This window comes from Semicossyphus pulcher, unplaced genomic scaffold (assembly GCF_022749685.1).
Source record: "Semicossyphus pulcher isolate SPU_LCO1_2020_fin unplaced genomic scaffold, fSemPul1.0.p SCAF_2, whole genome shotgun sequence".
Classification (NCBI taxonomy): Eukaryota; Metazoa; Chordata; class Actinopteri; order Labriformes; family Labridae; genus Semicossyphus; species Semicossyphus pulcher.
Window position 1 is genome coordinate 15,868,613 of NW_027211693.1, and position 11,716 is coordinate 15,880,328.

The window sequence follows — 11,716 nt, forward strand, 5'->3', positions numbered from 1 at the left end:
TAAGAGAAAGTCTAAAAGGAGGTTACCGTACCACTCCAGAGGGTGAATCTGTTGTGTCGTTTAAATCAGTCCTCCTTGTTATGCAACACTTAAACACCATATGAGAGAGATGACACACGGGAGGCCAGGGTCACGGTCCTTTTACTGGGATTAAAGCTAGGATTACTGATGTTACATCATAGAATATGCACTAAGTGAAATGAAGACGGATGATTTAATTTCAGTCACATGATACAACAATACTAGTGATGAAGGGACAGGCGTTTCTGTATATTTCATTTAGGAGAGCATCTATTTCCAAACCAAACAGACGAGGAAAAAGTGAGAAAGCGCAACATTCCAGTAAGACACAGGATGTGGACAAATAGAAAAAGTAGCCAGAGAAGGTTCCAGAGAACAAAGCCTGTGGATCACTGTTACTGTTATTGGAGTATCCACTCTGTACAGGATATAAATCATGTTATTGCTCATTTAGCCAGGGCAGCTGCTTTCTGATTGGCTAACAGGGAGACAGGGTGGGGTCAGATGCTGAGGGAGCGTCAGGGGTCGGTTACAGGATCTCCGCTAACCGCAGCTGCTCCCTTTACAGGCTCGGCCCTGCACTTAAACTCATTACATTTCCCATTTTATGAAGCCGAGTTGAAGACGGGTGGTCAGCCTGACACTGAACGCCTCATCATGCAGCATCAGAAAGGAGGTAAATAGAGTACAAACGCAAGCACACAGGAAGAGAGAAAGGCTCGGTGTGATTTCATGCGCATATGGTTCTCTGGCCGCGCTGCTCAGCGTCCTGCGGAGGACAGACAGATGACATACTGTCCCTGTGTTCCGGTTCCTTCTTCCCTCATCCAAGCTCCATGGGTGGCTATCGTGCACATATGCACGCACACCACACACACATTTACACAAACATACAGACCAGGGAACTGTGAGGAAGCTATTTGCACATGTTAGGCAGAGGATTACCAAAACCTTTTATACACAAAATGTAAAATCCATTACATAGAATCCCATTTAAAAGTAAGTGGATATTAAAAGGACACAAAAGCAACAGAAAACGGACACACAGTACTTAAATTGATTCAGCCTGTGAAGGATAAAACAGGCCCGGCCCACCTCTGCAGTGATTCATTTGTTTAGCTGTTCCTAATGGCTCTTTCCATTTGTGCATTCAGCTGCTCATTTCCGCAATTTAGCACAAATTAAAGCACAGAGCCTCCCCACGCAGGGTGCCGATGGCTGGTGGTAGAAGTGAGACGTCTACTCGGCTGGCTCTGGATATGAGCCAGCCCACGCCAAGACGCTGCCCTCTCTGTCCTCTCATTAAAGCCACAGAACAGCATGCGAGGAATGAATGCTCCGAAAGAGGGAATCGAAGGTGATGAACTAAAGCAGAATGACCCAGAAGTAGTCGACACAAAAGCTTTGCTTTTAAAATTAGACCATGATGACACAGTGTCATGCTTATTGTGTGTGTGTGTAGACTGTAGTAAAGTGTTTTGATCAATGCCAAGCCTTTTACAATTTGAGTTTTTGATACATTATGGCCCCTAATGGTGTTTGTATGTAAGCACAGCAAGAGCTGAAACAATACGACGCTTGTATTGGTTAGTTCACTGACAGATAAATAAATAGCTGCTATTTAAAGACTAACATACGGTTAATCTCATCTTTAGCGGAAGTTGAAATAATTTAAGTTGAATTGTTAGCTGACACAAGCAGCAAAGAGTCAACAGCCATGCTAACAGCTCTATGAGGCTGTAGGCTAATGCCAGCAATGCTAACATGCTAAAAAACGACAGTGCTAATGTGCTGATTTTTCGCAGGTTTGATGTTTTTCATGTTCAACCTCGTAGTTTACTGGGTTAGCATAAAACAAAAACAAAAAGCTAACAAAATGAATTAGCAATACACAGGAAGCACGACTTTAGTCAGAAACAACAACAGGTCAGGTCTAATATACTCTGACGGATGTGTCTGGTCCCCTCCTGTTCAGGCAAATTTTTATCCAACCTGATTTAGGTCAGGCCAATCACAACCATCTAAATTTTATGAGGCATGTTGGAAAATGTTGGTATACAACCAAGATGGCTGCCGCTGATGTGAAATGTTCTGTGTCGGGAATCGCATCAGTATTAAACAAACTCTGAGGTTAGCTTATGTTCCTTACCAATGGTAAGAGTTAGCTACTTAACCCCGTCATGTCAAACATGTGTTGTACAAGAGGTCATTTGAATTGGATGTAAGAACTAGCTACCTAGCCTAGCAGCCTACCACTATGATGCACGGTTAATTGGTTTGACTGGCAGTCCTGTATGGCTATACCTTATTTCATGACAATCTATTTAACAGCAGACCAAAGAACGAACAAACATTGTTGCGGAACACAATCACTGTTTCTCCTTCTTAAATGTGGGGGCTTGCTGCTTGTCTTTGTCATATTTTTGGTAAACTGAATATCTTTCCGTTTGAGCCCATTGCTCAGTTAATCGATTTTCAAATGAAGAAATACAACACCCATTGTTCTAATGCTTCTAATAATCGTTGCAAATGTTCAGCTTGTGACTGCAGTAAACCTCAGGGCCTTTTTGCAGCAGCCTCTTACTCTGTCAGAGGTTTAAATCAGATATGTATCAACATGCTGTGTAATGGCGAGTTTGAAAATGACCCCCATGCTGCCAGGGTCCAATCTCCACGATAATATCCATCCCCCCCATGAGAGATAATTATGTTCTGCTGTAATATGAACAGGGTATGCTAACAACTCCTCAGCCATTAGTCACCGCAATGCCTCCTCTGGGCTGTGGATGACCAGTGTGAGCAGTATCGTCTCGGACAACAGCTGCTTCTGTCCGGACCAAAACGAAAGCTGGAGGCCATTAAAGTGCAGAGCAGAGAGGGATGGGAAGGGCCTGGCAAGATGTGAGAGCAGCTACTTCTCTCTGCTATATGCTCTGAATCCATTTGGCCCGGTAGCTGCATACACGCCCACAGTCGAGAGGGGTTACTGTGTTACCGAGCAGGATTTTTGCTAAATCATTGTGCCTGATTTGTAAGGCAAGAACAGAAAGAAGAAACAAAATGAGAAGCAGCACTGCTGCACGATCAAACACACGTTTCTAATCTTATAAACAATGCTCCGTGCAGCCTTGTTGGAGTTTACATGCTGCATCCGAACAACCCGGCAGTGTTTGCAGTGCTAATGAGTCCACTGGGTTGTCCGAGTAGTGACTGGCTGAGACAGAACTGCTGAGACAACAGAAAAAAAAAGACAGCCTCCCTTTCTCAGAGCACAGGAAAAGCAGGACAGCTCTGGTTATTAAATATTAAACACCTCAGTATGTGGTCAATCATAAACCTCTTCCCTGACAGGGACAGAATTTTAAGCAAGGAAGACGTGGATCCACAATGTGCCTGAGAGATTATCAAAACAGAACCTCTTGGTTGTTGTACAAATGAAGGCCGTTATGGAGGTTATGGATTAGCTTACAGTGAGACTGCACAAGAAAAAACTTAAGTCACATTACCTTTAAGTGCATTTTAGAAGCTTAAAAACATCCCATGATCATTTCAAACTGTTGTGAACACAGCAGGTCAAATAAAATATGTTGATACTTAATTTAAAATATCAGTAATATTTCATGCAAAAATTCCAGACATTATTTTCTTTGTCATATATGATAGCAACCTGGATGTACTGTGGTTCTGGATAGCATTTAGCACGTCAGCTTGGGTTCTGGGAAAGTATAAATGGCATTTTTCATTCATTTCTGACATTACATCGACAAACTGATCAGGTCAGTTTCTTAACAAAATAATTGGCAGAACAATTAATAATCATGATAAGCAGAAGTTGCAGCCCTCTACTACAAATAGTATGGCAATGGTTCAAGAAATATTTACAATATCAATGTGTCTACATCATCTTGATTAATCCTTTGCACTATCAAATGTGACAAACTATAATATATATCACATCACAAGTTCCAAAAGCCAAATAATAGGTCTTCTAACGAGTCTTAAACCCAAAGAGATTTGGTTTAAAATCACAGAAGTGAGAGGAAACCAGAACATATCAACATTTGAAGCTAACAAAATAGCTTCCAATTAAAATTCTCTCGATCATCTAATTGATTAATCGACTAATCCCAAAGTTGGATACTGACAAAACATTGTGCCAGCTGTAGAAATATTGTGTATTCTGGGACAAGTAAGAAGTACAAGTGATTTATAAACACTTTCTGGAGCACGCTCATATCTTAGCCTCTTATAGCGCTCATTAGGAGCCTGAGGGAGGATGTGACTTACTCGAAGGCGAAGAAGAGGGCGCAGGTCCCCACGATGAGGAAGAGGGTCAGGTAGAAGACTCCTTTCTGCCGGGCCATCATCACCCGGCCATCGCAGCAGAAAGTGTTCTTCCCCGGGAGCTTCTCCCACTTTCGCACCTTGCGGGTTATCATCACCGCAGACATGGTGGAGGTCCTCGGATCAGCCCTTCTTCTTCGGGTGTTAGTTTGTATACAGTAAAGCGATTCAGAGATTCACCTGGAGGGTTTGGAGAGGATCCTGCGCTCTTAAAAATACTGTTCAGACAATGTGGTACAGCCCATTAGCGAAAAAACAAACGACTTACTAAATATGAAAGATCTGTGCACGAGGCAACTGCTGTCAAGCATTTTCTTTACGTTTTAAAGAGCCGCAGTCACATCATCAATGCTTCCTCATCCATATTGTTATTAATCCCAGTTTACCGTCTTTACTGCAGCATGTCATTCCCACTGTGATGAGGCTCCCACGCTGCTACAAAAATCTCAATCCTCTCTCGAACAGCCAATAAATACTAGAAATATTACAAGAAATTCATCCGAAAGCTTGCGGCAGATGTTCACCATCGGCAGCCTGGAAATGCAGCCGTGGCTGTTGCATCAGGAGAGCGGACCTTGACCGATTGACATTCATATCATCTCGATATTAAATCATAAATGATCGTACAGGCGAGCTGCTCCAGACATTAGACTGTGACAACACTGCTGGACGTAATCATTAAAAACAAAACAAAAATCCTCCAGAAATAAGGAAAAATCTGCTGTAAAGCTGTTTGATGTGCTTTTTTTCCCCGCAGGATGCCAGCTCTCGCTTTTAGTCAATGGCAGCAGGAAACACGCCTAGATTGAAATGTCTAATCTTAAAGGGGCAGGACAGGTGAAACAAAGAGGAACAAAGGACGCAGATAAAGGTGTACATTAATATGCTAAAGCTCGTGCATGTAGTATTACCCGGGGGAGGAGGCTGTGAAGGAGCGTATTAATGGAGATAATTGGTGAAAGACACCAGATGCATTAATCCCTCAAGTGTTTAAAGGAGCAGAGAGCAGCAGAGGTAAACACTGCAGAGGTCCTCACAGGAAAACAGTTTTTACTTGGACACAGAGATGTTGGAGGAATCTCTTTTTTTAAGTAAAATCAATGCATTCAAAATGTTACTCAAGTTGCAAAAGTCAAGGTCTAAAGAAACTCTACTAACATCAAAATAAAGTGCCAAAAGTAAAACTACGAATAATGCTGAATGGCCCATTTGTGTGAAGATCATAATGATTGTTACATTAATGTGTGCATCACTTTAACGTTGCAGCTCCTCCACTGAGTGCTGCATGTTTCATGTGTTTCATACTATTTATAGTTTATTGATTTATTGTATTTTAAGTTCTGTTCAATCAGACCCATATCCAATATCCTGCTACATGTAATATATTTTCTTTGTTCTTTTTTGGTTCAGTGAAGTGTAAATGTTTGTATGTATTTTGTAGGCTACATTGTTTTTCATGTAAGAATAAGACAAAACTAAACCAGTACATTGAAGGTTTTTAAATAATCTTTCAACCTCAGCAGAGATATTTCTAGGGTTATAATGTTAACAATATATAAGGGTTTATTCTGATACTAAACCACAGTGGTTATGTGCTGGTTTTCACATATGATGGTTTGACGTTAAATGTTCCTTTCTGAATTGTTTAAAAGAAGACATATTTTTATGTATGAACAAATGTCATCAACGAAATGTTATTAAAGAGTGAAAATGAAACAACACATATTCATGAACAATTCTCACATCTGAGTTAAAATCATATAGTTTCACTTTTTTTATTTGAATGCAAATTGAAAAATACTTTTTGTTGTTTGAACAGATGTTGGACTCTACTGTACTCATTGTCAATAAAAAAAAGCAAATTATTATTTTTTTAAAAATGGTAAATTTGGTAACAAAAAACAAAGTGAAACTCTTACATTTTTAATATTTACTGACTTCAAATCTTAACAAAAGTGCTCTGATAATATTATTGATCATAACATTATGATATGATACATTCATAAGGTCCTAGAAGTCTTTGGTTACAAATGAATATATATTTGGCCTAAAATTGACACTGATGCCCTTTAGCAGAAAATCAAAAGTAGTCAGTGAAGTTTCTCCCAGTAAATAAATATTTCTAAGTTGAGATGATAGTGTGACATAAAACATGTTTTGACTCTGTATGAGCTTAAAGCCTAATTAAAGTCAGTGTTCACGTTTACCTGGATTATAATATTGATGACATTTACACCGACTGTATAAGCTGAATACTAACATGTGCTAGGTGTGTTTGGGGGAAGACATAAGAAGTGATATTACGATGGTTCAATATTTGCTCAGCTCAGTCACTCATTATAACCTGCTTGTTGCAAGGTGTGGCGATGGCACCTAATGAGGCGCACAGACAAGGGCTGAACCATAAAGACTCAGAGAGAGAACCAAACTTCACTCTCAGTCTGATCTGAAGTTAAAGAACAGAGGAGGATAAGCTACTGTCCGTCTCCATCAGTCAGGATCCCTGCTGTTTTACAGGAGGACATTATTAATATATGAGCTGTCAGATGCTGCTTTGACCAAACTGTCAACTCAGGTTCAAATGTACTCATGACTGCTCGACAGGTCAATGTCAGAATTCATATTCTGGAGCCACTTTTCGTTACATAAGGAGAGATCAGAGCTTTATTTAAAGCTGAAGTGTAGTAAGACTGATCTGTCAAGAAAGACCCAAAAAGCTGTTTGACATATGGGAGACATACCAACAACACATCTACAATACTCATAAATATTCTTAACTTAATATGTCCCTGTTTATCGATAGGACAGCCTGTACTGCGAGAAATGTTGTCATATTGAATAGTGTATTTTAGGTGTTGCCTACTGTGTTCTAGCTATGAACATTATATTACCTTTTTCAAGTCGTATAAATTAGATTGGTTTATTAACATAAATCCTAAATTACAAAACCAGCAAGTCCAAGAAAGACCGTGTCAAGGTGCATGATGGTGATTGTAGGACTCAACAATTTTGGCGTCATAGATTCATATGATCTATCTTGGTTTCCGCGGCATTCATTTAAAAATGTTTTTACCAACGTTATTCCAGTTTTGCAACTGGTAAATTCACCAAGCAATTCACCAATCAATAAATACCGCTTTTTTAATTGTACATTAACGTTACTTTAACAGCCATGTTACCTTCACGTTGACTCGCCTCCCTGGGTCATAGTTTTGAGATGTTTGTCTCCATCTGTCGACTTGAGCAAGATGTAGCAGTGATGCTACTACATGAACACCAATGCTGTGACCCCAGATTCATCACTTATTATTTAGAGAGAGTTGTCACTCTCTAACAGACCTCCGACATGAATAATTGCATAGTCATGATCTTTAAATAAAATCCCCCCCCCCAGCACCAGAAAAGCTTTAAATCTTTGTTGTTTGTCTTTTCAATAAAGTTTTTATTTTGAACCGTCCGTCCTTTATAATGTTCCGACTGGAAACAAGCGTCGTATTGTTATGGAGCAGCTACCGATTATATGTAATTTTCGTTGTAGGCTTAATTACCACTTTTTAACCGTCGTATAAAAAATAAAGTGGATTTGTTTGGTTTTCTTTTAATGGACGGGGTTCCGTGCCTTCGAGTGTCACAATGTCACGCACAGAATTTCAGGTAAACAGCCATCAAGTGAGTGAACAGCTAAGCTAAGTTAGCTAGCAGTTAGCATAGGAACTTTAGAAATGGATAGGAACTAAACTGTGTACGGAAAGACTGTCTGATAAGCAATTTAAATATATTTTCCCTTGCTTGCTGAAATTATTTCTTTTAAACGTCTCATTTTACAGAAAATGTTTGCAGTCCAAAGGAGCTCTGGACTTGAGTTTGTGCTTACTGAAAGACTTAGATGAGACAGTCCTTCTACCCATTTTGCCATCCTGTCTGTCACAACTTAATTTGCAGTCTCTCAGAAATATGGTGGCTTCAGAACCATGTGAAATAGTTTGGAGTCAGGTAATAAAGTTGGGTGTCACTTAAATACAATTAGCAACAGGAATGTCAACACTGCACCCTTTAAACATTTGTTTTATGCATCTTCTGTTGTCTCTCCTGATTCACCACAGTCTCCTTTATTGTCGAAGAAGGCAAGAAGAAGGGCAAGTGGTACTAAATTAGAGGAAATCCTCCAGGAGCTGTTGGAAGCTTATGGTGAAAGATGGTCAGAGGAGTTGAGGGGGGACCTCCCTTGCAACTTCCAGAGGCATGGTGACCTAGTCCTGCTGGGAGACAACTGTTTTTCCCTGCCACTATGGAAGAAAATGGGTAATGTCACTGTCATACTCTGTGTATAAAAATAATTCATAAGAACATTTCTTGATTGCTTTTTACTTTTTCAGACCAACAGCTATGGACTGCAGTGGCCAAAGGACTGGGGGCAAAGCGCCTGGCAAAGATGAGTCGAATAGCCAGGGATGGATTTAGGTCTCCCATGGTGACAATGCTGTTAGGAGAGCACAGCTGGGTCACACATGTGGACAATAGGATTAGGTAAATCTCAATCCTAATCAACCAAAGCATTTTTTTTTCTCATTGAATATATCTTAGGCGAATGAGTAAATTAATTTGACTTAAATTTGGTCATGAAATTAATATATTAGTAAAAGCCAATGACCTACTTACATTGTACCCTATCTTAAATTTTTTTTTTTGCTTATACAGAAAAAACATATATTTTATAATTAAAGCTTCCCTTGCTGATGACTAAAATATGTCTGAACTTTTCTACACTTTTTGTTTTCAGGTACGAGTTTGATGTTACCAAATGCATGTTCTCAGCTGGAAACATAACAGAGAAGCTCCGGGTTGCAGGGTTTGACTGCAGAGGGGAGACTGTGGTGGATTTGTATGCAGGTGGGATAGCTCACAGTGTATTTGTCTTGTTAATTTTGTGGTTTTATTGTTGCATTGTTTTGAGTTTTTTAACTCTGCTGTGTAAGGTGACCTTGAGTGCTTTTAAAGGCGCCTATAAATAAAATGTATTATTATTATTTTTGTTCGATTAATGTGGAAGGTTTTTGAGTAAATATTTAATCTTGGTCTAAGTGTTATCCCTGCCCTGAAAACTGGTCCCTTGTGTTTTTATATATTGTGTCTCAGCCTTGTTGTCTGTGTCTTATGTCAGGTATCGGATACTTCACTCTCCCATACCTGGTACACGCAGGGGCCAGTCATGTTCACGCCTGTGAGTGGAGCCCTGACGCAGTCGAAGCTTTGCAGAAAAACCTTGTTTCGAACGGGGTGTTTGACCGCTGCACTGTTCACCAAGGAGACAACAGACAAGTAACGTTTTTTCATTCGATCCCATACTGATACATCAACGCAGGGATGTTGGCGTTGACTTATATGAGCCTCTGGTACTATTTCTATTCTATGTAAAAAAAAAAGTGTGGGCTATGAAATATTTTATGTACTGAATGTAGCTGTAAAAATCCATTTTATACAAGGTTTTGGGAGAATAATTTAATCAACAGCATTGAATAGCTTATTTCTTTTATTTTTTCAGCTCCAGCTGTGTGACATTGCTGACAGAGTGAACCTGGGTCTCATACCGAGCTCTGAGGACGGCTGGCCCGTCGCATGCAGACTGCTGAAGAGAGCAACTGGTGGCATTTTGCACATTCACCAGAACGTCACGTCACCGATACAGAACACAGCAACCATTCCAGCAATCGATGATGCCACCCAGAGGACTTCTGGGAAGAGGGCTGACAGAGAGGTGTGGCAGGCCTGGGCCGATGACACAGCAAACTGCATAATTTCTTTTCTAAAGGACATCACTGGTGCCGCGTGGACCACAAACATCCAGAACATACAACATGTGAAGTCATATGCACCTCATGTTCACCATATTGTGCTGGACTTGGAGTGCAGGCCATTCTGAGCTGAATTTACTGAGCGGGCCTTCAAGAGAAATGTAATTCAGACGTTTAACACTACATCAGCTGGTTTCTGTGATCATTTCATCTGTCAGCTGCTACAGTGTTTTTATAAACCTTTATTTATCCAGGGCAGGTTCACTGAGCTCAGATGCTGCCCTGCCTTAAACTTATGCAATTAAAAATCTCATCAGGAAGCAGCTCAGCCTTCCTTGTTGGCCCCTAGAGAGTTCCTCTCGAGAAGGTGTGGTGTAGGGGTCTTTCTCAAGGGGCACTGCATTGCTGTGTTACTGAATTTCATTCCATAGTGTGATCCCTAGACCCCTTTGTGTCGGCTGAAATGTAAAGCTGAAGACTGAAAATGACTTGCATCTATTGCTCCCAACTCTGGCAACTACAGGAAAACACATATAAACTCTATTAGTATGACATGTTAAACTACGTAAAAATGCCTGAGTCTTTGGCTGTCAAAGGCTTGTAATAAGTCCATCTAATCATTTCAGTCCTACTTCTTGAAAACAGGTGTCAACTTAAGGGCAACATCTGAATAAGGGGAGAAACAGAATACAGATTCTTCCCTACATGGGGGTCCACTGGATGTTTTCATGCATATGGAAGTGATGTGAATCATATGATATGGCCTTCACAGTCATCAGGCTGTGAGGGATTATGGACCCAAATAAGGGAATATCTTCTGGATGAGTGGTGTTAATCCATCCAGTAGAAAGCTTTGCTGAGGAGCACTGAAGCTGGAAGATCATAGTTAATGTGTTTGTTTTTCTCACTTATTTCTATCTCCTGTGAAGGAAACGGGATGAAAGCAGTCATATTAAACCGGCATAGTTAGATTTTTCTATTAAGTGACAGTTGTGTATGTTAGCTTCTTCTAACGTCGGTTTAATTATGAGAAATACAAAGTTATCTGAAATATCCTGGGCCAATTCTGCCTTAATCAATAAGCCAGAGTCTGTAAAACCATAAAGGTGCCTGGTTATATTCTGGTCAAATGCACATTATATAAATCAATATAGACTGAAACCTAAGTGGAAATACATATTTACAAAGACCATGTAAAATGTGATTAATTTGTTCTTTTTTGGAGGTAAAAATATCTCAATAACTTTGTAGATATTTATTGAAGGTTTCGGTGAGACTGAACAATTAAAATGCTTTTACAATGAGTTTTTATAGGCACAGTGATGATTTGCTTTGCAATGTATTTTTACTACATTTACTTTGCCCAGCCCTGATCATAAATAAACGCATAGACAGTGTACACCAGGAACATATACAAACACTATTTGTAGTGCATAGCACGACTTGAATTGTATCTACATTTTCGCGTTTGCTTTCTGAATTTCTTTTTTCTAAGAGGCAAAAAAAACTTGCTGCTACCTTCGCATTCAAAATAAACAGTTTCGTTACTGTTTGCGTTG

The 11,716-nt window shown here is 39.9% G+C and overlaps 2 protein-coding genes across 4 annotated transcripts in view; one reads left to right on the forward strand and one right to left on the reverse strand.

The window, feature by feature from the left end:
* Window positions 1-5,112, reverse strand: part of zdhhc9 (zinc finger DHHC-type palmitoyltransferase 9) — a 32,151-nt gene extending 27,039 nt beyond the window's left edge. For 2 of the 3 annotated variants that reach the window (XR_011308643.1, XM_069670097.1), the window contains exon 1: window positions 4,309-5,112. Coding sequence is in view for 2 of the 3 variants with exons in the window: in XM_069670097.1 (XP_069526198.1) it covers window positions 4,309-4,472 (164 nt within the window). In the remaining variant the exon portion in view is untranslated. The remainder of the gene's footprint in view (window positions 1-4,308) is intronic. The other variant, XM_069670098.1, reaches the window with a different exon arrangement.
* Window positions 5,113-7,893: 2,781 nt separating this feature from the next.
* trmt12 (tRNA methyltransferase 12 homolog) lies at window positions 7,894-11,531 on the forward strand. Its single transcript, XM_069670343.1, has 7 exons — window positions 7,894-8,019; window positions 8,193-8,358; window positions 8,469-8,667; window positions 8,742-8,892; window positions 9,146-9,255; window positions 9,527-9,684; window positions 9,908-11,531. Exons 1-7 carry the CDS (start codon window positions 7,967-7,969, stop codon window positions 10,283-10,285), a joined length of 1,215 nt encoding a protein of 404 aa, XP_069526444.1. The 5' UTR covers window positions 7,894-7,966; the 3' UTR covers window positions 10,286-11,531.
* The last annotated feature ends 185 nt before the right edge of the window (window positions 11,532-11,716 follow it).